The sequence below is a fragment of the Coregonus lavaretus genome (genome assembly GCF_964263955.1).
Source record: "Coregonus lavaretus genome assembly, chromosome: 30".
In the NCBI taxonomy this organism is placed as follows: Eukaryota; Metazoa; Chordata; class Actinopteri; order Salmoniformes; family Salmonidae; genus Coregonus; species Coregonus lavaretus.
The window spans coordinates 8,753,845-8,781,332 of record NC_140017.1 but is presented as its reverse complement, the minus strand read 5'-3'; the positions used below and the strand labels follow the sequence as shown (position 1 = coordinate 8,781,332).

The 27,488-nt window shown below is 46.4% G+C and overlaps 1 protein-coding gene across 1 annotated transcript; it reads left to right on the top strand.

The window, feature by feature from the left end:
- Positions 1-27,488, top strand: LOC311106134 (uncharacterized protein). The gene is made up of 6 exons (XM_084148455.1): positions 1-253; positions 1,047-2,587; positions 22,435-22,554; positions 22,738-22,874; positions 25,073-25,140; positions 25,271-27,488. The coding sequence occupies exons 2-6, from the start codon at positions 1,301-1,303 to the stop codon at positions 25,321-25,323; spliced, it is 1,665 nt and encodes a 554-aa protein (XP_084004581.1). The 5' UTR covers positions 1-253; positions 1,047-1,300; the 3' UTR covers positions 25,324-27,488.

The window sequence follows — 27,488 nt, the reverse complement described above, 5'->3', positions numbered from 1 at the left end:
GACACGGTAGAGTAGTGGAGGGTACTTTTTGGTGATTGAGGGGGACCTACCGTGCCTCCCGCGGCAAAAGCGGTAGTTCCCTCCCCAGGACAAGTATCTGTTTCCAAATTTAACCCCGGGTGGTGGACATATCTGGATATTTATAGGCTAAACATAAAGAAAATCGTCTAGAAGCAAGACAATCCCGGAAATAACAGACGTACCCTCAGCCGGTCACGTAGGCTACGCTACTGTAGCTTTGCGTTACAAATAGGTAAGTGTACAATCAGCTGACAGATAGAGGGCTATTTTGCCCGGGCTACTATTATTAAGCACGTTGTTGAATTGATTTCATAGCTAAACTCACTCCAAAATAATCCAATATAGGCTATTTGTATCTTGGAAGGAATGCAAACACGTGTAGGCTATATTTCTAAGTTATAGGCTATGAATACAAGCTATACACTGTAAGTCATGTGAATGCATAACAAGGTAGAGTGGCATGCGTTCTTCAGAGTAGCTGTTCTCACAGGGTGCTTACCCCCTCATAGTGAAGTGGGAAATTATTCTTACAGATATCCATATTATGACTTTAATGTGTTGTTATTGCCTGAAATATATTGTTTAATACAAATGAAGACGCTTTACACAACCCCATTTGTAAGCGACCCATGCGTTGATATTTTAGGATTGAACTGTTGTAACAAATCAATTACTATTTAACTACCCGAGCCACTATAGTCCAATGTCTGAATATAATATATTATTATAATATATTATAAGAATATTTAAAGCAATTTAGGCCTATTTAAAGTTTGTCAATAAATGTAGGCGACGCTACATAAGATATTAGGCCTACGGTTAAATTTGTCTAGCAAGTGTCGAGTCCCTTTACATGTTTCTTAATTTATGGAATATGAATAGCCTAGGCCTGGTGTGAAAATTAGGCTGATTTATGTTTAGCTTGAGTATTTCGTCCCAAGCATGTTAGGCTATACGATTAGCCTACTTATTATAGGCTATAACGGTAATCACAGTCATGTAATTATTGTATCATTTTGTTTTAGAAACATCTCAAGCTTCTGAATATCAGAAAACATTTCAATAGAAGACAAATGTGAAACCATTTCAAGAAAAATCATGAATGAAAGAAAAACGGAGGCAAGGAGACTTTTTAATATGAAACTTTCCAAAGCTGTGACACCGCTCCTCTCTCGCAGCCTAGGCAGTTGTGCTGCACACTCGCTCTCTCACAGTGGCTCCCGTAAAAAATGAGGCGAGGACGTGGGCTACGTGCGCATCCAGCACTAGACGAGATGAAATGGAGAGCTTGGAACACACGGACCTTTTAAATCCAAGCTCTTCCCACGGACACCACAGTTTTTCAGCCTCCCATGAGAGAGTGACTAACGGTGAACACATATTCGGAGCTGCCGAGCTTCACCCTTTCCAAACCAACATGGGACTAAATGGACTGAACGGCTACTGCCAGGGCATGGCGCCGGTTGGGAGCGCCACCGCCGCGGAATTACTTTCAAGTCTGGCTTCGAAAACAAGCTCTTCTGGCATCACGGTTTTAAAGAAACAGACGAATACTGGGCTGCCGTTCTATAACGGCGGGATCGTGTCTCCGTCCGCAACCATTGAGGGCATCCACAGTGGGGTTTTGGCGCAAACTCCCAACGGTAACCCTCCGCAAGTGAAGGGGGTGGGGGAGACACTGAATGGCCTTGCGCAACCCCTCGGCAACAGAGCAAGCCTCATGGAGAACGGGGACAGAACACAACATGAGAAATGTGCTCTTCTGGTGAAGAGGGCCAATGGTGACCCACGGGTCAAACAGCTGCACCATCGGAAGCGGAGAGGCGAGGAGAACCGGGTCATGGGTTCGGAGACGCCCAAAGGTTGTGGCTTGTCAGTGGGGTCAGGTTTAGGATCTCTAGGTATGATGGCCTATGGACCAGGCGAGTCGATAACCCCGGACTACAAACGGAGACGAGTGGCGGAGAGCGACGTTCACAAAGCGGAGCCCTCCAAACCCGGCAAGGCTGTCCTCCCGCTTGCTGGCAACGGCGACAACAGCATCAACAATAACCATAGCAACCACAACCACTGCGCCACCCCTCACCTCCCTTTGTCCACCCCTCACAACAACAAGCTGCACCACAATGGACACAATGTGACGCTGCTGGGCCCCGGGGTTGTTCCAGGCCAGACGTCCCCGGTGGAGGCCAACGGCATCCAGTCTCTACTGTTACCGGCCGGGGCGGGCTGGTCGGCGGAGCGTATCGCACAGCAGTACATCGTGCCCTGTATGAATTCCTACGGTATCTGTGTGAAGGACAGTTTCCTGGGGCCGCGGCTGGGTGAGTCGGTGCTGGGCGAGGTGGAGCGTTTGAACCGCAGCGGGAAGTTCCAGGGGGGTCAGCTGGTCAGCCAGAGGAGCATCCCCTCGCGGAGTATCCGCGGAGACCAGATCGCCTGGGTGGAGGGGCACGAGCCGGGGTGCGAGGGCATCGCCATGCTGATGGCACACGTTGACGAGGTCGTGATGCACAGCGCTGCCAACGGGAAGCTGGGGGACTGTGTCATCAATGGACGCACCAAGGTGAGGGAACAGGGAGGGTGGGGGAGGACCGAGGGGCAGGGTAGCAGGTAGAGGCGGTGGGTTTGAGGACAGGAAGGGACGGCATCATCAATGGGAGCACCAAGATGATGGGAGATGGGGGACGAGAAGCTGGGGAAAAGAGAAATATTGGGAACAGGGGGAGCTGGGGACTAAATGTCATCAATAGCCATATCATGCTGAGAGGAGGATGAGGGGTGAGAAGGAGGGGAGGCTGACTGAAATAGAAAGGCTTAGTACCAACGTCAGCGTTTATTCTACGCCATAGATAGGGGATGATTAGCTGTGGTGTCCCATTTTGATGACATCATCTACTGTGATCCTGAGCTGTCACTATCATATCACTGATAAAGGGTGGGTACGTAATCCTGTCTGTTCTGCTCCCTGTCTGATTCAATGTGATAGGGCCACACCTTCAGGTAAGGGGTCCATAGCTGTCCTATATGCCCCTGACTTCTCCCATGCCACTGTGTATGCCAGTATGCCCCTATTGTCATGCCACTGGTGATGCCAATGTTCTCATACCGCTGGCAGCAAGACAACCTTCTGGAGCTATCTGGTTTGAGATCATTGTTTCACTAGCTTTGAAGACCTCTCTGTCAATCTCTATCTCTCACCCGTACACAAACAAGGCATTCTTGTGGCTGGTTTGGTAGGGGGGTGTGCGTTTGTTTGATTGGTTGGTGTCTGTTTGGATGGCTGTGTATGTTTCATTGTTTGCTTGCCTAGCCTATCATAGGCTACATTTGTATGGCTATGTATGTATGCATTTGTTTAGATCGTTTCCGACTTTGTGTGTTTGAGAATATGAATGTATGAAAGAGTGGTTATTTTTAACCATCCTTAGCATAGCGTAAAACTTCGATATTACAAGCTTAGACAATGGCCAGACATGACCAACAGGGTTGGGGTCAATTTGAATTGAAGTCACTCAATTCAGGAAGTAAAAAAATATATATATATATTTTTTTAATGAATAGTTTCTCCTTTTCCGTTTATTAACAATTTACTGAAAATAAAAAACCCTTTTCAATTATTGAAGTGGAATTTCAGTTTACTTCCTGAATTGACTGACTTCAGTTAGATGACCAAAGAGCGGTAGTTGATTTTGCCCGATCCCTACTAGCCCATACAGAGCCTAGTTGGCTGCAGTGCTGTAAGCTGTCAGTGAGCTTGCTCAGTGACGCAGGTCTGGATATTTGAGTCAGGTTATGTCACGGTCCTACATCGGTCTCACCCAATCTCAATGCATTCCCCTAGGTTTCCATCCCACCCTGACCCAGTTTCTCAGCCCTCTCCCAAAGCAGGGTTCAGCCCTATCTAGTCCTTAGTCCAACTAGACTAGAGCATGGTTTGAGTCCTGCATAAGCCACAGTACATTATACTGAATATAACCCTATGTGTTCACTGTAAGTCACTTTGATATAATCTGCAACCTAGTGACTATGTTGTATTAATATATTATCTCAGTTGTTCACTACTGCACCATGACCCCAGTGTCTGCCTCTTATCAGTGGTGTTAGCCATTGCAGGACTGTCTAGACTATGTTACAACACATTTACTCAAGGAGGTTGAAGTGAAATATTTATTTGAAATATTTATAGTGGCAGAAGTAGTGGTGGTGGGGATAGAAGTCATGATGAAAGTGGTAGAGGGGGTAGTAGTGGTAGTTGTAGCCTTAATAGAAGTAGTAGTAGTAGCTATAATGTAGGGTAGTAGTAGTAATAATAATAGTTGAGGTAGTTGTAGCCTCACTTGTGGTAGTAGTTGGGCAATTCCATGGTAACGGAATTACGCTGAGACTCAAATTTGTTCACTTTGAAATGTATACCAAACAAAAACCATTGATTTCAAAGTTTGCAGATACAACGTTTGGTAAACAAATAAAAATGAGATGATACAGTAATTCTATTATCAAGCTTTTCCAGTAAAAGTGTTTTTATTTATTTACTGTGTAAATTGTTCAAAGTAGTCATTGTGCGTTGAAATCAATGTTTTTTGTTTGACATACATTTTAAAGTAAAAAATCTCAGCGTATGTAATATGTACGCTGGGAGTCGGGAAGCAAGTACAGGGAGTGAAATTAATAATAAATGAAACAAAACAAGCGGGAGTAGACGTGACAGTACCCCCCCGGACGCGCTGCTTAGGCCACAGGCCGACGCTGACCAGGGTCAGATAAGATGCTTCTCCTGAGACCCGGCAGCCGGAACCTGTCGAGCTCGCTGAGGCACGGGGAGCCTGTCGAGCCGGCTGAGGCACGGGAGCCTGTAGAGCCAGCTAAGGCAGGGGAGCCTGTCGAGCCGGCTGAGGCACGGGAGCCTGTCGAGCCGGCTGAGGCACGGGAGCCTGTCGAGCCAGCTGAGGCACGGGAGCCTGTCGAGCCGGCTGAGGCACGGGAACCTGTCAAGCCAGCCGAGGAGCCACAGGATGATGCTGACCAGAGAGACGGTCCCGAGGACCAGGGGCGGAACAGTTGCTTCTCCTGAGACCTGGAGGCCGATCGCCTCTGCTGAGGCAATGGAACCTTACGAACCAGCCGAGGCGCGGGAACCTGTCGAGCCAGCTGAGGAGCCGCAGGACAACGCTGACCAGAGGGACGGTTCCGAGGACCAGGGGCGGAACAGTCGCTTCTCCTGAGACCCGGGGACTGGTCGCGTCTGCTGAGGCGCGGAAACCTGTCGAGCCAGCTGAGGAGCCGCAGGACAACGCCGACCAGATGGACGGTCCCGAGGACCAGGGGTGGAACAGTCGCTTCTCCTGAGACCCGGGGACCGGTCGCTTCTGCTGAGGCGCGTGAACCTGTTGAGCCGGCTGTGGCATGGGAGCCTGACAAGCCGGCTGAGCCAGGGGAGCCTGACGAGCCGGCTGAGGCATGGGAGCCTGACGAGCCGGCTGAGGCATGGGAGCCTAATGAGGTGGCTGAGGCATGGGAGCCTGACAAGTCGGCTGAGGCATGGGAGCCTGACGAGCCGGCTGAGGCATGGGAGCCTGACGAGCCGGCTGAGGCATGGGAGCCTAATGAGGTGGCTGAGGCATGGGAGCCTGACAAGTCGGCTGAGGCATGGGAGCCTGACGAGCCGGCTGAGGCATGGGAGCCTAATGAGGTGGCTGAGGCATGGGAGCCTGACAAGTCGGCTGAGGCATGGGAGCCTGACGAGCCGGCTGAGGCATGGGAGCCTAATGAGGTGGCTGAGGCATGGGAGCCTGACGAGCCGGCTGAGGCATGGGAGCCTGACGAGCCAGTTAAGGCATGGGCGGTTGCGTCGGCTGTGGCATTCTGACCTGACGTCACCAGAAAAATCCCTGTTGCTTCCAATTAGAGAGTCAGCATTCTGTAACGCAGACACTGGGAGACGAGAAGCAAGTACAGGGTGAGGCTTTAATAATAAATAAACATATAACAAAACAAGAACAGCATCTGGACATGAGAAACATAACAACATCAATGCTGACTGGGGAATGAACCTGAAGGAGTGACAGATATAGGGGAGGTAATCAATGACGTGATGGAGTCCAGGTGAGTCCCATAATTAAGCGCAGGTGCGCGTAACGATGGTGGCAGGTGTGCGTAATGATGAGTGAACTGGTGACCTCGAGCACCGGAGGGGGGAGCAGGAGTAGACGTGACAGTGTATTTCCATTACAGTGGAATTGCCCAGTTGTGATTTAGGTTAGTAGTAGTAGTAGTAGTAGTAATAGTTGTAGCCTTAGAAGTAGTAGTAGTAGTAATAGTTGTAGCCTTAGAAGTAGTAGTAGCTGTAAGGTAGGGTAGTTGTCATAGTGGTACTGTAGTAGTTGTGGATTTAGGCTAGAGTGCGAGCGGGGCACCAGTTCCAGGGTTGACACTGTGTGTGCAGTAGAGATGTGAGGGGTAGCAGCAGTACCAGTGTTCAGTGGGTCAGAGCTGTCAGAATACATTTGGGATCTACACCTCTCCTGGGGTGCAGTGAATACCATCCCAGTGCAGTGTGTGTGTACACTACATTATCAAACCGCAGCTGTAAGTTGACCCAGTCGGAGAAGTAAAGAGATACATTTACATTTACGTCATTTAGCAGACGCTCTTATCCAGAGCGCATACATTTTTCATACTGGCCCCCCGTGGGAAACGAACCCACAACCCTGGCGTTGCAAGCGCCATGCTCTACCAACTGAGCTACACGGGGCCACAGATACACCTTGCCCCCACAGTGACATGTGTTTGAACAGAGATGTCACTCTCCCAGACATCAGCCCTTTGCTCCTCTGTCATGGAACTGACTATTCTGCTTCCAGGTCAAAGGTTATGCTTGCTCTGCTCCATGAGTGTGGCAGGCAGGCAGCTAATGGTAAATGGATTAGTTGAGCCACAAGCCAATGTCCCTGCTCATATTTTCCAAACCCAGCTCCCCTACTCTAGCCTTGGCATACTGTGCCATCTTGAAACGGAAAGAATGTCCTTGCTGTGTGTTATGTAGTGTGGTGGAAGTTGATAGAACAGTAGCAATGAGTCATAGATCAAGGTATGAATTGAGGGGGTGGGGGTGGGTGAGGCAAACATTAGAGGAACAGAAAGGGAGGGAGGTGTGATGCTAATTTACAAGGTCATTGCACCAGCAGTTCTCTGCGCTGTGATCTTTTTTGTTTTTTTATGTGAAAAATGCAGAAATCGCTCCGCCATTTCCTGGTTGCAAATAGTTTGCCTAATTTCAGTTTGTGACAAAACAAGCAATATATAGTGTAGAGCATCATTGTACCATCTAAACCGCAGTGAAATATATTTTCAATAACCCCAAATATAGTATTTTCAGCTGTTTGAAGCTGGTGTACAAAACCGAACGTAAAAGACGCAAAAAACGAAACTTAAGAAAGGGAAGCATATAAATAGCGCACATAGAACAGATCTACCGCCTCTTAGACTTGCTTTCAATGAGAATGACAGATCTATAACTCACATTTCTATGTGACTTTAGTCAGGTCTCCCAAAAAGTTACATATTGTATCTTTAATACTTTTTATTTATTGGTTTTTAAATCACAACAGATTCACAACAAAAGCTATATACATTAACCCCCCGCCCCCAACCTGAAACTTGATTTCCTTTTCCTATGTCGATCTGTACGTAGCTGTGATCTGTAATAGCCTACTGTCTATATGGTTCAGTAAGTACTATGTTCCTAATTATTGTTTCTCTCCATTGTTGTGTATCTATTATTTCCTTTGTCCATCTTTCTCGTTGTTCCCTCTTTTTCCCCCCCCTTCTCTCTTTCGGTCCTCTCTCCCACTCCCTTTCTCCTGCGTCTTATCAGCCCCTCTCTAGCTTGGCTGCCAAACTATTTCCCCTCCGTTTCCTTGGTAACAGGGCCATACAGAGCGTAGCACTGCAGTGTGTGTGCCAAGAATAATGCCACCGTAGCATCAGCTAGAGCCCAACGCACGCTCAGCAAAACACAAACCAGGTCTAGCTGCATCCAAGCACAACACAGCAGCGACAGTATATCACAAGAAAAGAGGCAGAGAAAGAGCGGTGGAGAGAGAGATGGATAGAGAGAGAGAGAGAGAGAGAGAGAGAGAGAGTAGTAGGTGAAGAGAGAAGGAAGAGAGGAGGAAGAGGAAGATATATTAGGTAGGGAGAGATGGATGTGGTTTCGAAGGAGTGCGATGAGATGAGAGGAGGTATAGAGGGATAGGCAGCGCGCGATGCAGCAGCGGCAGCCGGATCATAATGAGTGTCTGGTGCAGCGTGCCCTCAGATGCCCCTCCCAGAGAGCCAGCCGCGCTGCTGCATACAGGAACAGCCAGGGAGATGCTAGCAACTAGCATTTAGCCTAGCGCACACACGATGCAGTACCAAGCTAGCTGCTAAGACAAAGAGATATCTAAAAAAAATGATGAGAGCTTTATATAGGCTTTAAGGTACTGAGAGGATCACACTGCTCTCACTTTACAGAAGGCTGAATGATAATGTAACCATTTCACTCGAATGCAAAACAGTTTTAAAGATGAGTATTTACTTTTCTCTGGGTGGCCTCCTAGGGGATTTTAAGTGCTTGTTGTTTGTCCAGGGAGAGTAGGCTCTGGAAGGGCCTGGTTCTTGTGTAATCATCTTGTTTTGGAGCTTTGTATAGCAGGGGTCGATGACTCATACTGACTCAGGGCATTCCGGACTGCGGTTTGGTGTTCTATGCTAAACATTCACACATCTCTACTTATGCATACGTGCCCACCCACCCACCTTTTAAGTGATTCTCACATACAGAGAGGACTGGCCAAATGCACTCCATCTTGGGTTTGAAATTCAGTGTGTCACTGTTGTAGTGTGTGAATGCCTGTGTGTTTACATTGTGTTTGTTTGCGTGTGTGTGCGTGGTCTCAGATGTTGCTGAGAGTAGGCTGGGTTGGATGCGTATGTGTTTGCATAAAGAGTCACTCTGTAGTGTGATGTTCTGATTTACAGAGCAGGGGAGACAGAGTGTATGAAAATTAAATAGAGAGTGTACATAGTATAAATGACTGCTTTGTCAGGTTACTGGAAATGGTGGAGTGCGCTCACACACACGCTCAGGCACACACACACACACACACACACACACACACACACACACACACACACACACACACAGACACACTCTCAGTCCTGTGGTTCGTGTGACTCATGCAAGATGGGGTCCATCACCAGGCATGACTCATCAAGGCTGATCAGCTTTTTCTGCTAGATACTTGACACATGAACAAGTACACACTCAGCTGCAGCGGAGGGAAAGTGATAAGAGTTGATTTTAGTATGGAAACTGTGAGAAGATGGATATAAGATTAGAGAGGTGAAGAGAAAGATGGAAATATAATGTGATTTAATGGTTGAATATCCAATATAGTTTATATAACTAAAAATAAACCTGTAACACTCCTATCTTTCCTATTTGCTTCCAATAATTCACAGACAGGCATGACGCATTACATTTACATTTACGTCATTTAGCAGACGCTCTTATCCAGAGCGACTTACATTATTATTATTTTTTTCATACCCCCTGTGGGAATCGAACCCACAACCCTGGCGTTGCAAACGCCATGCTCTATCAACTGAGCTACATCCCTGCCGGCCATTCCCTCTCCTACCCTGGACGACGCTGGGCCAATTGCGCGCCGCCCCATGGGTCTCCCGGTCACGGCCGGCTACGACAGAGCCTGCATTACTTCATGAACTTATGTCAATGTCAGCTCAGCTGGTTAGTCAGGCCCGAGACAGACAGCTTACTGCAGGTCCACAGAGAGGCATAGAACCCAATGTCCCTGTATCGATCCCTGGACAGGCTCCGTCTGTCCTTAGCTCAGCCTTACTGACTCATCCAGAAATACACAGGCCAGCTGAGCACACAGAGTTCACCTCAGTCCAACATATTTATCACTGTCTGATCGGCACAGAATTTGCCAGCCTGGCAAATCCCTGTCACGAGGGTCTATGTCGTCTAAATATGACCAAGGCGCAGCGTGTCCAAGAAACATGACTTTATTATTTCAAAGTCTGGAACAAAACAACAAAACAAGACCGATACGTGAAGTCCTCTGCAACACTGACAGAACTTGGAACAAAAACCCACAACCCTCATAAGAAAACATACAGAATAAATATGGCTCCCAATCAGAGATAACGAGCCGACAGCTGACACTCGTTACCTCCGATTGGGAGTCATCGACCAAACCTAGAAATGAAACCAACAGAAATGCAAACATAGAAATACACCCAAAACCCAACATAACCAAACCAAAACCCCACAAAACAAAATACACCCTGGCTCAAATACAAAAGTCCCAGAGCCAGAGTGTCACAGTACCCCCCCCTAAAGGTGCGCACTCCGGGCGCACCAGCATACAGTCTAGGGGAGGGTCTGGGTGGGCGTCTGTCCACGGTGGCGGTTCTGGCCCTGGTCGTGGTCCCCACCCCACCTTAGTCACTATCCGCTTCCGTAGCCTCCTCCACATGACCACCCCCCAACTAAACCCCACTGGATTAAGGGGCGGCACCGGACTAACGGGCAGCACCGGACTAAGGGGCAGCACCGGACTAAGGGGCAGTACCGGACTAAGGGGCAGCACCAGGATAAGGGGCAGCACCGGGCTAAGGGACAGCACCGGACTCACTGGCGGATCCTGGCTGGCTGGCTCTGGCGGGTCCTGGCTGGACGGCTCTGGCGGATCCTGGCTGGACGGCTCATGGCTGGCTGAAGGATCTGGCTGCTCATGGCTGGCTGACGGATCTGGCTGCTCATGGCTGGCTGACGGATCTGGCTGCTCATGGCTGGCCGACGGATCTGGCTGCTCATGGCTGGCCGACGGATCTGGCTGCTCATGGCTGGCCGACGGATCTGGCTGCTCATGGCTGGCCGACGGATCTGGCTGCTCATGGCTGGCCGACGGATCTGGCTGCTCATGGCTGGCTGACGGATCTGGCTGCTCATGGCCGGCTGACGGATCTGGCTGCTCATGGCTGGCGGAAGGCTCTGACCGATCCTGTCTGGAGGAAGGCTCTGGCTGATCCTGTCTGGAGGAAGGCTCTAGCGGCTCCGGTCTGGCGGACGGCTCCGGCTCACGGCAGACGGGCGGCTTAAGCGCCTTTGGGCAGACGGGCAGTTCAGGCCCCGTTGGGCAGACGGCAGACTCTGGCTGTCTGAGGCGCACCGTAGGCCTGGTGCGTGGTGCCGGAACTGGAGGTACCGGGCTGAGGACACGCATCTCAGGGCTAGTGCGGGGAGAAGCAACAGGGTATGCTGAACCCTGGGGACGCACATAAGGGCTAGTGCGGAGAGCCGGAACAGGGCATGCTGGACCCTGGGGACTCTCATAACGCCTAGTGCGGAGAGCAGCAACAGGACGCACAGGACTCGGGGGACACACAGGAGACTTGGTGCGTGGTGTAGGCACTGGTGGGAAAAGGCTGGAGACACGCACCATACAGCTAGTGCGTGGAGGAGACACAGGGCTCTGCAGACTTACAGGAAGCCTAGTGCGTGGTGTAGGCACCGGTGGTACTGGGCTGGAGCGGGGAGGTGGCGCCGGAAATACCGGACCGTGCAGGCTTACTGGCTCCCTTGAGCACTGAGCCTGACCAACCTTACCTGGGTTGATGCTCCCCGTCGCCCGACCAGTACGGGGAGGTGGAATAACCCGCACCGGCCTATGAGGGCGAACCGGGAACACCATGCGTAAGGCTGGTGCCATGTACGCCGGCCCGAGAAGACGCACTGGTGGCCTGATGCGTTGGGCTGGCTTCATGACATCCGGCTCAATGCTCAATCTAGCCCGGCCGATACGTGGAGCTGGAATGTGTCGAACCGGGCTATGCCTGCGTACAGGAGACACCATGCACTCTACTGCGTAACACGGTGTCTGCCCGTACTCTCGCTCTCCACGGTAAGTCCAGGGAGTAGGCGCAGGTCTCCTACCTGACTTCGCCACACTCCCTTTAAGGCCCCCTCCAAGAAATGTTTGGCTAGTGCTCACGGGCTTCCAGCCTTGCCTCCGTGCTGCCTCCTCATATCGCCTCCTCTCGGCTTTAGCTGCCTCCAGCTCTTCACGAGGGCGGCGAGATTCTCCCGGTTGTGCCCAAGGACCCTTTCCATCCAGTATCTCCTCCCATGTCCATGAATCCTGTGTAGGTGGATCCTGTTGCCGCTTGACACGCCGCTTGGTCCTAGATTGGTGGGTAATTCTGTCACGAGGGTCTATGTCGTCTAAATATGACCAAGGCGCAGCGTGTCCAAGAAACATGACTTTATTATTTCAAAGTCTGGAACAAAACAACAAAACAAGACCGATACGTGAAGTCCTCTGCAACACTGACAGAACTTGGAACAAAAACCCACAACCCTCATAAGAAAACATACAGAATAAATATGGCTCCCAATCAGAGATAACGAGCCGACAGCTGACACTCGTTACCTCCGATTGGGAGTCATCGACCAAACCTAGAAATGAAACCAACAGAAATGCAAACATAGAAATACACCCAAAACCCAACATAACCAAACCAAAACCCCACAAAACAAAATACACCCTGGCTCAAATACAAAAGTCCCAGAGCCAGAGTGTCACAATCCCCAGCCCTGTATTTGTATTTATTATGGATCCCAATTAGCTGCTGCCACCTGGGGTCCAGCAAAATTAAGGCAGTTTATACCATTTTAAAAACATTACAATACATTCACAGATTTCACAAAACACTGTGTGCCCTCAGGCCCCTACTCCACCACTACCACATATCTACAGTACAAAATCCATGTGTACGTGTGTGTATAGTGCGTATGTTATCGTGTGTGTGTATGCATGTGTCTGTGCCTATGTTTGTATTGCTTCACAGTCCCCGCTGTTCCATAAGGTGTATTTTTATCTGTTTTTTAAATCTAATTTTACTGCTTGTATCAGTTACTTGATGTGGAATAGAGTTCCATGTAGTCATGGCTCTATGTAGTACTGTGCTCCTCCCATAGTCTGTTCTGGACTTGGGGACTGTGAAGAGACCTCTGGTGGCATGTCTTGTGGGGTATGCATGGGTGTCTGAGCTGTGCGCCAGTAGTTCAAACAGACAGCTCAGTGCATTCAACATGTCAATACCTGTCATAAATACAAGTAGTGATGAAGTCAATATCTCCTCCACTTTGAGCCAGGAGAGATTGACATGCATATTATTAATATTAGCTCTCTGTGTACATCCAAGGGCCAGCTGTGCTGCCCTGTTCTGAGCCAATTGCAATTTTCCTAAGTCCCTTTTTGTGGCACCTGATCACACGACTGAACAGTAGTCCAGGTGCGACAAAACTAGGGCCTGTAGGACCTGCCTTGTTAATAGTGCCGTTAAGAATGCAGAGCTGCGCTTTATTATGGACAGACTTCTCCCCATTTTAGCTACTGTTGTATCAATATGTTTTGACCATGACAGTTTACAATCCAGGGATACTCCAAGCAGTTTAGTCACCTCAACTTGCTCAATTTCCACATTATTTATTACCTTTAGTTGAGGTTTAGGGTTTAGTGAATGATTTGTCCCAAATACAATGCTTTTAGTTTTAGAAATATTTAGGACTAACTTATTCCTTACCACCCACTCTGAAACTAACTGCAGCTCTTTGTTAAGTGTTGCAGTCATTTCAGTTGCAACCTATCCCAGTGCTAGTTAGCCTAGCACTACACTGATGCTCTCCCCTCTCCCCTGTCTGTCTGTGTGTCTGTCTCTTCAGAATCAGGCCCTGTGTTTGTTCAGCCTTATCTCCCTCCTGCCTCTGTCCTCCATGCCTCTTATCTGCTGGCAGTATGCTATGCCTGCGTGCTCGGCCCTTTATTTTTCTTCTTTCCAGGAACAGCCTGTTCTCTCTCTCTCTGGCCTTCATCTTGGCAGGCAGGCATGCGGGCAGAGACATGAGACAGGAGGCAACGATATTAGGGCATTAATGTTGGTGCCAGTGGTGCCCATTAGATTGGCATAGAGGCGCTGAGAGATTGAAGAGAGATTGAAGAAGGCTGATATGATCGCGACACGTCGGGTCATGCTGTTGTCATGCTGTTTGACTGACTCGGGGCTGGGAGCAACAGGAGAGGAGAGTGACTGGGATGCCGTTGTTGGTGACGACTTTTGTGACATTCATATGCCGGTTTGACTGACTCACAGTTCTGGTTGACTACTGGCTTAGAACTGAACTAGCTCTGGTTTAGAACTGTCTCATCTCTATGTGAACGCTGGTGTACAATAATTTCGTTTTCATCTTTGTGTGTGTGTGTGTGTGTGTGTGTGTGTGTGTGTGTGTGTGTGTGTGTGTGTGTGTGTGTGTGTGCATGCGTCCACTTATGTGTGTGTGTGTGTATATATCCTCCAGGCTAGGGCTGTGCTATGGCACGGTACATGTTAATTCTGGTTAAGTAGGGTCATTAAGACTGCGAAAGTTGCACATGCTCCCAGGCCAAGAAAGACCACTTATAAAATACTACATGCATACATACAGTGGGCTGCAATCTTCAACACCAGGGTCAGTGCAAGCATCAAACATCAATTGGCTGTATATCTACCACTAAGCATCAAACATCTATTGGCTGTATATCTACCACTAAGCATCAAACATCTATTGGCTGTATATCTACCACTAAGCATCAAACATCTATTGGCTGTATATCTAGCACTAAGCATCAAACATCTATTGGCTGTATATCTACCACTAAGCATCAAACATCTATTGGCTGTATATCTAGCACTAAGCATCAAACATCTATTGGCTGTATATCTACCACTAAGCATCAAACATCTATTGGCTGTATATCTACCACTAAGCATCAAACATCTATTGGCTGTATATCTACCACTAAGCATCAAACATCTATTGGCTGTATATCTACCACTAAGCATCAAACATCTATTGGCTATATATCTACTTCTATAGTGCTTTTCCCTTTTGTTCCGTTGACATTTTTGTGAGGGTAATGAGCGAGGTTAGAGGACGCAAGGTTAGAGGATGCGACTATTAGCGACTAAAACATTTTGGAAGCCCACTGGAAGTGCTTGACAACATATAAATGTTCACCAGCATTTCTCTGTGCCCTGACACTGATTGCTTAGCAACAGAGCAGTGTGAATGGAGACGGTGTGATTTCCATCTTAGTCCCAGATAAAGAGCTCTTCCACAGTGAAAGTCAGGATCAACGCAAATGCCTTAGTAAGGTGGTGTTGACATCACATTTCCCAGAAGCAGCCTGGCCCACTAGGGGGTCACCCCCCCCCACCCCCCCCCACCCACCCATCTGTCAAAACACAATACATAACATTAGAGCAGCCAGCCCTATTTTGAGTGTTCTTAAAAAACTACTGTACTGATTATACTGTATATGTTCACTTGCCAAATCCGTAATCAAGTCTTCCTTACAGTCCATGTCCTGTGTGTTATACACAACAATGTTATCAGTTGAATTATGTAGCCACGTTCAACAATCCCAGTACAGTAAATCACATCTGGATTACAGTAATATGTCTGTCCTCTACACAGATGAGCTCTAGCCTGGCTCATGTGTGTGTGTGTGTGTGTGTGTGTAGGACTTACTGTTAGTTCCCTTCAGTTGGGGCTGGAGTCAGAGGTTAATGAACACACACAGCATGGGAGCGCCGCGCAGTAATGAGGCGAGACAATGGTGGCTGGCAGGCTGGCCAGAGAGTCACACAGGCAGAAGGGAACACTTGTACTTCGGCCTGTATCACTCTTCCATAATGAGACTGAGCCAGATTTTATGGTTTGACTACAGATGGGTGTATTTGGGTGTCATTCTTTTTGTGTATTTGACACAGATGCTTTTCACCAGTCAGTATGCAAAAGGCTGACCGGCACTGTAATGGAGTCAGTGGATTTGAACATGAAGGACTTTGTCGTCACTTTGTATTGAAGCTTCTGAGCTTGACACTGAAAGATACTATCTTCTCTCCCTGCTCACTCCTCATTCCTTGCTGATAACTGAGCCAAAACTTGTGTAACCGAGCCTAGCTGGAGTGAAAGAGGAAGTCAGCCCTCTGCTCTTCACCAGTGTTTACTCCTCCCCCTGTACTCTGGGATGGGCTGGGAGAGAAAGGAGAAGGAGCAATGGAGGGAGGAGAGGGAGGGTAAAGACGGAGAGAACAGAAGGAGAAATAATGACATCATTATGAAGAGAAAAATGAAAGAGAAAACAAAGGGAGACAGAGAGAAAAGACAGTGGAAGAGTGAGAAAAGAGGGGCAGAGTAAAATGAAGGGAGAAAAGGTTCTTGTTCAGAGTCGGTGAGGGGATGAAGTGTATTGTACTCTCCAGGGTCTGATAAGTCCTGACCTGAATCGTGATAAAGTATCAGTGCCCTGACAGAACACACAGTCACCGGGACCCTGATGGCTCACATTCTCACATTCCTGCCCTCTCTCTTTCACACACACACACACACACACACCAAACCTGACCCAAACAACCTCCCCAGCAGAGATACAAAGGCTAGGGGCCCGATTCCGACTTGAGTTAAGCACAAGTAAATGGAACGTAATTCAATTTTTATGCACTTCTCTATGCATATTTTGACCTTGAACTTAAGCATGAGAATAGCGTGCTATTCACCTGCTATTCGTTTTGGGTGGAGATTGAATAAATTAAGGTGTGTCTACAGATACGCCGTATTCCCTAATAATTACACCACCTTTACACACGAGGAAACCATTAATAAGTTCTAGCGAACCTGCCGGTTCCAAGTGGAAAAATAATCTACTAAATGTTGTTCTGATAGAAATAACACCGTTCTCCATGCACTGTAATTTACAACGATAAGAGCTATTGATAAGAGCTAGGTAAAAGAGTAATCCATTTGGATAAGGGAATTGTAAATATAAATGACACTTGTTTTAGATATATTTTACCTTGTAATCACTGGAGACAAATGTGAATCCAGTCATATGGCAGATAAACTGAAGCATATTAACCTATTAACTTTTCCACAGTAAAGTTTAGGAAATGCTGTGCCAATATGCAGAATTTAAATTGTACGGCCTTTTAACTTACAGGGATGGGCACTCTCGAATATCTTAATTATAGGCTACCCTGACTTTCTCTGTTTACTATTTCTATCATGGTAAATATTACCCACTATCAGTATCGACCGCCAGGAGACCTAATAACAACACATATTCAACTGCCAATTTACTGTTAGTTCCCTTCAGTTGGTAAAGACTATATTATCATTCCATTTAATTACATTGTTTAGTTTACATTAATTTGGTTCCTCTGCAAACTGACGGCCATGTGGTTGTTGCTGAGGATCATTAGTAACAGTTGATAATATTTTTTAAAAGACACGTAGGCTAATTAAATTGTTATGGAGCGGAGTGAACCCGACGCATGGCGCATCATCACACAGTTTCATGGTTAGTGCAGGCAATAGACAAGGGTACAGCCTACTATTGTGCACTATTCTCCCTATTATAATTATATTTACACTAATATTCCATCGTTACCATGGGTTAAAGAACTGAATGTGGCAATTTTCAGAATGAATCAAACCACTGTTTTCTTTGTTTTGTGCATAATGGCTCTCCAAACCTGTTTTTTATGATTCATAAATACTTTCCTAACCCTAAAAAATCTACAAGATCAGAGTATTTTTTCATCTACCAATTGGTGCTGAAACTGAGACGAATATGCATATATTTAGATGGCTTTCTTTAATTGATCCCTAATATTCGGAACCCTTTCTCTCTAAATATTCTATTGAGTCTGTCAACAAAATTCTAACTAAAAGGTACACCGTATTTAAAGTGCATTCGGAAAGTATTCAGACCCCTTGACATTTTCCACATTTTGTTACGTTACAGCCTTATTCTAATTTTTTTAATTTTTTTATAATCCTCATCAAACTACACACAATACCCCATAATGACAAAGCAAAAACTGGTTTTTAGATTTTTTTGTAAGTGATAAAAAATAAAAAACTGAAATATCACATTTACATAAGTATTCAGACCCTTTACTCAGTACTTTGTTGAAGCACCTTCGGCAGCGATTACAGCCGCGAGTCTTCTTGGGTATGACACTACAACCTTGGCACACCTGTATTTGGGGAGTTTCTCCCATTCTTCTCTGCAGATCCTCTCAAGCTCTGTCAGGTTGGATGGGGAGCGTCGCTGCACAGCTATTTTCAGGTCTCTCCAGAGATGTTCGATCGGGTTCAAGTCCGGGCTCTGGCTGGGCCACTCAAGGACATTCAGAGACTTGTCCCGAAGCTAATCTTGTGTTGTCTTGGCTGTATGCTTAGGGTCGTTGTCCTGTTGGAAGGTGAACCTTCGCCTTCCTGAGCGCTCTGGGGCAGGTTTTCATCAAGGATCTCTCTGTACTTTGCTCCGTTCACGTTTGCCTCGATCCTGACTGGTCTGCCAGTCCCTGTCGCTGAAAAACATCCCCACAGCATGATGCTACCACCACCATGCTTCACCGTAGGGATGGTGTCAGGATTCCTCCAGACATGACGCTTGGCATTCAAGCCAAAGAGTTCAATCTTGGTTTCATCAGACCAGAGAATCTTGTTTCTCATGGTCTGAGAGTCCATTAGGTGCCTTTTGGCAAACTCCAAGCGGGCTGTCATGTGCCTTTTACTGAGGAGTGGCTTCCGTCTGGCCACTCTACCATAAAGGCCTGATTGGTGGAGTGCTGCAGAGATGGTTGTCCTTCTGGAAGGTTCTCCCATCTCCACAGAGGAACTCTATAGCTCTGTCAGAGTGACCATCGTGTTCTTGGTCACCTCCCTGACCAAGGCCCTTCTCCCCTGATTGCTCCGTTTGGCTGGGCGGCCAGCTCTAGGAAGAGTCTTGGTGGTTCCAAACTTCTTCCATTTAAGAATGATGGAGGCCACTGTGTTCTCGGGGATCTTCAATGCTGCAGAAATGTTTTGGTACCCTTCCCCAGATCTGTGCCTCGACACAATCCTGTCTCGGAGCTCTACGGACAATTCCTTCGACCTCATGGCTTGGGTTTTACTCTGACATGTACTGTCAACTGTGGGACCTTATATAGACAGGTGTGTGTCTTTCCAAATCATGTCCAATCAATTGAATTTACCACAGGTGGACACCAATCAAGTTGTAGAAACATCTCAAGGATGATCAATGGAAACAGGATGCACCTGAGCTCAATTTCGAGTCTCATAGCAAAGGGTCTGAATACTTATGTAAATAAGGTATATATATTTTTTTTTTGACTTGAACATGATGTGCTAATATTGCTACGTTTACACAGGCAGCCCAATTCTGAAATTTTTTCCACTAATGCGTCTTTTGACCAATCACATCAGATCTTTTTCAGTGCTGATCTGATTGGTCAAAAGACAAATTAGTGAAAAAAAGATCAGAAATGGGCTGCCTGTGTAAACGCAGCCTATATGAAATGTGGTGTTAGTGTCAGTGACCTTTTCACATAGTTGCGTGCAGCGGAGGAATGTGTACTCCCAGCCCATTCAGACACACACATCCCTAGAGAAGCACATGGACTAGTCTTTAACACAGCCTTGCCACCACCAAGACACATCATGGAGTACCACAGTATGAGTCATAATCCCCATAAAACCTAGCGGTCAAACAGGGAAATGGTTCCAATCGTTTTTCCACCATTCATTTTTCCCATAGGAGATTTTAGAAACACTTCAAATAAGGGCTGTGTTCCGTGTAGGCTTACCCTGGCGTCACTATTTGATAACCGTGTAAATCTCTCTCGGACAAGGTGACTTTTATCAATATATTCGCCTGTATTCCCCCCCAAAAAATGAAATGCTAATTAGCTGCTAATGTGGCTATCATAAAGCAATCACAAATTCCATGATGATTTGGACGAGACTGCTGAATCGAGGATTAACTATCTAATGTTAGTTAAATGTAGTCATTAATAAATTGGCAACATTTCTTTAAATTGACAATTCTGTGAACTGTCTTGTGCAAATTTTGAATTAACACAATACCTGTTAGCAAAGGTGTCAGCTAGAGATGACGTGCAGGAGCTTGCAGGGATTTGTAGTTTTGCATGATGTCTACTTTGATGCTAATTAGCATTTTCGAATCTGAGAGTAAATAGAGCCGAATATACTGATAAAAGTCACCTTGTCTGAGAGAGATTTACATGGTTATCAAAATGTCATGACACGAAACACAAACCTTATTTTAAGTGTTTATAAAATCCCCTATGGGAAAAATGAATGGTGGAAAAACGATTGGAATCATTTCCCTGTTTGGCCGTTAGGTTTCCAGGGCTTCTGAATCAAGTGCACCTACCGCCAACAGCGCAACACAAAAAAAAAATGTGCAAGCTTTCTACAGAAATGTTTGGTGCTCGACTAGGAATGCTTTGAAGATCGACCAGTTGATCGCGATCGACCGATTTGTGACCATTGATGTAGAATAAACAACCCTTTACATAATACCATAGAAGCAGTGTTCTGCTAATATAATAATGTGCAGGCGAAATAAACACACACCTGTTTAGGCGAGGTGCTGGCTAACGGAGTAGAACACTTGAAAAAGAAAAGGAGAGCTGCACACTCTAGGAGCTCAGATGCAATAATATAACAATGTGCACCTTTCATTGTCATTCCCAACCGATACAGATACTGGTGGTGGTAATGGGGCAAACATGTCAGAATGGTCATACCTTCCTGTGTCCCGTATACAACAGGAGTTCCCTGTCTACTAAAATGTTAATACTGAGTGCCAGGTCTCTCTCCATTCAGAGACATCAGTATCAAGCCCATCTGTCAGTCTGGACTTCATCACATCATCTTGCAAGTTTCCATGTGCTGGCTCCACACATGTTTCTGTAAACACATACACACATAGTCACTGTTCAGTTATGCCTCATGATGGCATGTCCTTTTCATTGGAGTCAAGGGAGACTGGCAAGGGTACTTGTGTCGCAATACACACTTTTATTCTGAGGTCTTACCTGACAAGCTGTGGAAATGGCAAATGAACAGTGAATGAAATTATTTTTGGAGGTCGCTAAACCATTGCAATCACATTGCTGGACATGTTATGAAATTCAGCTTTGCTCCTTCTGGTAGGTCCTGGAATCCATTCATGACCAGGGGATCAGTCTGGCACCCAACTGTGCACTTTGTCTATCAGAAAAACAGGGTCAACGAATGTCATCATCCCTCAATTATAAACATTATGGAAGCTAATTCTAAGCTTTACATATGTAGACTGACTGGCTACAGATTGGATTAGATTCAGACCGGTGACGCCGTTACACTATGCAACCAACTGTGACATGTTTTGCTATGGCCCTGGGTTGGTTTAAGTTTGTTGCTGCTAGTTAGTACACTGTTGTAGTCAGACATGAGTTAGCTAGTTAGTACCACCATAGCTGCATCCAATATTAATTTGTGCCCTAGACATGGGTTGCACATCAGAGGCTAATGTGACTGTTTAGTCTAAATTACACTAACTTAGAATGGCATGGAAATACGATTGCATTGCTAAAGTAGGCAAATAATTAGTAGGAAACAACTTTGCCATAAGATGGCAATGTTGCCATTACTGTTAGCAAAGTTCATCAAAAATAGCTAGCTAGCAATGCTAACGTTAGCTAGCTTAAATATGGTGCTCCCTTCAATCTTAGTTAGCTGGCTAAAGTTACAGTATACTGCATCTAAAGTCAATCTGGCGACATCACAATCATGATGATCGCAATCAAGATGTTATCGTATTTCCATGCCAAATCCGAGTTGTATTGAGGTAGGCTAACGTTAGCTAGCTTGCTAGTTAGGTAGCTAGCTAGTTGGTAGCTAACTAGCTAACGTCATCTATGCTAGCGATGATGGTGATAATGATTATCAAAATATACATAACCAGCAGTCTATTGTCTAGCTACCAATATACTCTCCACCACTGGGGACCAATGAACTCCAACCACCTATTCTGCATGATATAGGGTCCTTCGGCAGGGCATGCAAACCATAGCTGTTGGCTGTGCATCCTGCTGGAAGCATGCATTGCATGGTCAATCTGTATAGGGCTTTTCAGTCTCAAACGGCCGTGATCCTCTGAATGCGTTGGTTGGGGGGGCGATAAATCAACCGAGCCCCATTCAATAATGGGAAGCAAAGTGGGCAGAGGGGAAATTTGCACGTGGAGCTTGGCATAATTGTAATCCAAACCCAACCGACTTTATGACCAAAATTATCAGATTTACACTTTGTAGTGTAAATGCCGTTTTCAAAGGGATTAGTTGTTTTTAGGGGCAGTCACTCTTTAAAGGCAGTCTGGAGAGGTGTGTGTTCTTACTGTAACCGACTGTAACATCCCCGTCTTCTCTCCTCAGGCTATGGTGGCCTGTTACCCAGGTAACGGCACGGGGTACATCCGTCACGTGGACAACCCTAACAGTGACGGCCGCTGCATCACCTGCATTTACTATCTCAACAAGAACTGGGATGTCAAGGTACAATGGAACATTGAGTCTCATACATCTAATATACTGTACTTTACAGTCCCACCAGATTTTCCCTGTCAGCCCTGGGTTTCGAACCGGCAACCCTCCGGCTACTCGCCTGCCTCGCTAACCTCAAGGCTATGGATAAGACACTGTGCATCTAACATGAAACCTATTTGTGTGTGTTGTCAGGTTCAAGGAGGTCTGCTGCAGATCTATCCAGAGGGGAAGAGTGTGGTGGCCAACATAGAACCGCTGTTTGACCGTCTGCTCATCTTCTGGTCCGACCGCAGGAACCCACACGAGGTTAAGCCAGCCTATGCTACACGGTGAGTGACCACACATGCAGCCACGCACGTACACACACACACACACACACACACAGGAGAGGCTATAAGGACACCCTTGATGCCCAAATTGATTTCGTATGTTGCGCAGCTGATAGTCGAGTTGTTTCAGTTAGTTCAGTCAGTCGTCCTGATGAGCCCTTCCCAGCTAGCTAATTTATGCTTGTGGCTAGAAAGTTCAGTGAGAATTTGAAACTTGTCTGCTGAAGTTGTGACGTGGGAGAGTGTTCAGAATCATTCCATTTTCAAATCGGAGTAATTGTTCGTTTTATTTGTTGACGTTAATGCCGTAGTTGTAAACTTTAGCTGTCATCCTGGCCTGATATTGGATACACTATCTAGCCACTTCCCTCTCCTAACTGCCAGACAGGAGCAAAGGACACTGTGCCCCTTGGTGTTGTTATGTTGCCGGCATGCGGCACAAACTCTCCCTGTTGAGCAGTAACGTTAGACTGTATCATGGTGACATGGTTACTACCAATGCAGTATTACACGTTTTTTGTTGTTGTGTAGGCTGCTATCCTACTCTAAATAAAATCAAGTGGGATGGAACAAATTGGCTACATTAACTCCCGCCAGCGACATGTGATACAGCTGCCCGGTGGGAAGCAACTGCATAGCACCTCGATACAATGGCGTTGCAATGGTAATTTGCACCTGCTTGTCGTCATGTTAATTGGCATGTCACGGTGACATCCAGATGGTGACCAATACTACCAGTTATTTCTCCCTCGCCCATCTAAATAAACATCTTTCTTTTACAAGTTTGAACTAGCACCATGCTGCTGTTGGTGACCTAGCTAGCTGGGAAGGGCTCATCAGGATAACTGACTGAACCAAATCCACTCGACTCTCAGCTGCGTGACATACGTCATCAGGTGTGCCCGTATAACCTCTCCCCACACACACACACACACACACAAATGCATGCTGACATAGACTCACACTGGGGTCAGAGAGGTGATACAGTATGTACACTTACAAAGTCACTGCATGCTCACTGAGCTGCAATGTATTCAATCACACACACACACACACAATTAAACACACATATACATGTCCCATAGGTACTGTATACGCAAACAGAGATTTACTATGTGATGAAGTATGCAGTATGCGCTAAGGCACACATAAAGTCATACACAGAGAGGTATTTGTAGAGGACTCACACTGCTTTCAGTTCCCAGAAAGTGTGCCACATCCACTCACCCCCCAAACACTTCCTCTCTCTGCCGAGCCCTTACAACCGCTAACCCACTTTATCTCCTTCACACACAGTACAGTATATGTTCACTAAAGGCTCCTAATGGTGTTGGGGAAGCTTTTACATGCTCTATTAAAGGGATACTTCGGATTTGTCAGATGAACTCATGGATACCATTTGTATGTCTCTGCATCCAGTACAAAGGAAGTTAGAGGTAGTTTCGTGATTCAATGCTAACTAGTCTATGGTGTCTACTAGCATGCGCTAACACTAGTTAGCAACTTCCTTCAAACTGCATGCAGACAACATCAAAATGGTATCCGTGAGTCCATCTGACTCTGGAGAAGTAGATAAAGGGCTTCATTGCCAAAATCCCGTAGTATCCCTTTAACAAATTATAGATCCACTCTCATGCTGATGATCCACTGTTGAGAGAAGTATGAACTCAGCCAGAGCCTATTCAGACTCCTGCCTGATGTTGTGATCATGCACATGATTTTTTCATCTATGTGCTGAATCCTGGAACGCATTAGTCAGAAGTACACAACAAAAATGTGACACGTCATTGGCTTGATTCTAGTTCATGAGTTCGTCCTCTCCTCTCTGTCTGACAGCTGGGGAGTGAGGTGGGGCTCAGGACAGGAAGAACGTATTTCCTGACTGGGAGCAGGGTCAGGGGTGGAGGGAGGGAGGGCGGTAGGGGGGCAGTTGTTGGTTGAATTGCAGCTCTCGTGCTTGAGGGAGAGAGACAGGAATAAACAATACAACCCCACTGAGAAGCCCCACAGGAGAGGCAATAACCCTGACTTAACCCTCCACTGTCCAAAACCAGCTCAGACTTAACCCTCCACTGACCATATATAGCACAGACTTAACCCTCCTATTCTTTCCTATGCTGTACTATACTGTACTGAATTGGTCTGTACTTGCTCATGAGCTGAGAATCTCAGTCTGATCAGATCATCGTGTGTTACAGCTATGCCATCACTGTCTGGTACTTTGATGCCAAGGAGCGGGCCGAAGCCAAAGAGAAGTACAGATTGGGTGAGTTACAGTTCTGAATGTCTGACTTACATGTAATAGCATGCATGAAACCGTTTATGCACTTTGTACAGTACATTTTTCAAAAAGTATTTTTGACTCTTGGCTCCTCTGCCATTTCATGTTTCCATAGCAACCGGACAGAAAGGTGTTCAAGTGCCCGTCACTCAAAACAACAAAACCTAAATCTCGTCCAATACCCTGAGGGCTTTCTGGACATGTATGTGCCTACCTGCCCTGCTTTTGGACATCTTATTCTGTGGGGAGACGCTGTAAACCATCAGGCCCTGCCCACTCTGGCTCTGTCAGTCATCTGAAACAGCTCTTGATTGGCTGTGAGGAGATACGGCAGCATCTGATTGGTTGGTTGAGGGAAAGAGCGCGGAGATAGAACACTGTGGAATCAGTTGGTGAATGGAGCGAGGCAGGGTCAAACTAACTCAGGTGGCATAAGGGCCGAAGAGGATGAAGATGACGCCTCTTCATCAGAGAAGTCAGAAAGTCATTAAAGACAACAAACAGAATGGACAGACTCTTGTTTTTCAGTTTTTGCCTTATCAATAATCAGCGCTGTTATAATATAATCAGAAAGCAATCTTCTCTGCTCTCGCAAACGTTCCAGCTCAGTCAAAGATCAGGGGTAACATACAATATACTTTTGTCCAATCAGAAAGCAGGCCTAAGGAGACAGGAGCACCCTCTGCGGGGTCGGAGGAAAGCGATTGCATCCGGTTTTCAGGGGAAACTGAAAAAGAGCCTGTGATGCGACTTCCGCTTTTGGACATTAACAAGACGACACTCCATCTTAACTCATCCTCCACATTTACTAGATTGGTTCAACAGTGCAGAAGAGAACCTCCGCCAAGTTGTTTTTTTTCTCTCATCAGGTTAAGACTGGACAGTTAGGGAAATGTGATTGGAGGTCCTGACCATCACACACATCGTGACACATCCAGCATGTTGCCTCAGCTACACCCAGCCATCAATCAACAATGCACCGTTAAAGAGGAAGTGACATCACAGGAAATGCTCCTTTACATATCATACAGTAGTGTGGCATTCAGCTCTCCCAGCATTCATGTTGTTGGAGACCCTGTTATGGTAGCCACCTGCCACCAGTGTACAGAAAAGACTGAAAACTTTAACGCAGAGAAGCATGAAGACTCTTTAATAACTCAACTTTAACTCAACTAGTCAACAGAAAAAAGTGCTTTCACAGCCTCATCAATAATGTTTGTTCATGCGACAGTCCGTGAGAAACATACTGAAGAATCTAAGGAGTGTGTAATGTCAGAAAGCAATAGAACAATTCCAAGAGCGTGTTTTTGTTTGTGAACGTTTTTGAAGAAGGCACCTACACAAAGCTCACACAGACACTTCCATAAAAACACTGGAACCTGTGTAAGCCCATCGGTAGGCGGGTCGAAATAGGGTTTGCTGAATGTTATGGGGTGCATTTTGTTGAAGTGTGTAGAACTGTTTGCATGTGTGTGTGTATGTATGTGCGTGAGTGTAAGAAAATGTACTGTACAAGCAACCCTGTTGCTAGTATGTTGGTGGTCCCAATTGCACCTGTAAGCCCCAACCCTCCCTGTACCAAGACTAGAGGCTGCATCAGCACTATCAACATCACCTACAGTGCATTCTGGTCTACTCAAACATACAATAGATTGGACACGGTTCACCACAACATCTGAATCTAACCTAACCCAAAACCTCAGTCAACCTTGTTAAACTCCACAGAAGCAAATGTTAATGCACAGAAGGGTCTGTGTGAAACTACTGCAGAGTGTGTGTCTCTGTGTGTGTGTTTAACTATACTTGTGGGGACCAGAAGTTTCCACAAGAATAGTAAATAAACAACAATTTGACCAACTGGGGACATTCTGTTAGTCCCCACAAGGAAAAAGTATATTTCTATGGGGTTTAGGGTTAAGGTTAAAATTAGGGTTAGAATTATGGTTAGGGTTAGGGGTTAAAGGTTAAGGTTACGTTTTGGGATTAGGTTAGGAAAATATGATTTTGAAGGGGAATCAATTGTGTCCCCCCACAAGGTTAGTGAAATGTGTGTGTGTGTGTGTGTGTGTGTGTGCACCCTTGCATTGAATGGGGGTGGGGATGCGCTTGACTTTGTGTGTGTGTTAGACAGGGTAAGAAAGAAGTAACAAATATCACTTTTCAGAAATGCAATCTGTGAATGATAACAGAGTAAATTTAGAAAATGCTTTTATGCTGTGGATAATATGGTTATTGAGATGCAATAGTGACTAAAACAATGAGAACAAAACATTTTGCCAAATTTGTTTCCAGAATTTTGCAGTATTGAATTAAAACGTGTTTTTGTACAAGAA

Bases quoted from the DNA above. Each gene is read 5' to 3' on its own strand.
- LOC311106134 (XM_084148455.1), top strand. From the start codon at position 1,301: ATGGAGAGCTTGGAACACACGGACCTTTTAAATCCAAGCTCTTCCCAC. The intron at 2,588-22,434 runs GTGAGGGAACAG...TTCTCTCCTCAG, and splicing joins TCATCAATGGACGCACCAAG to GCTATGGTGGCCTGTTACCC. The intron at 22,875-25,072 runs GTGAGTGACCAC...CGTGTGTTACAG, and splicing joins AAGCCAGCCTATGCTACACG to CTATGCCATCACTGTCTGGT.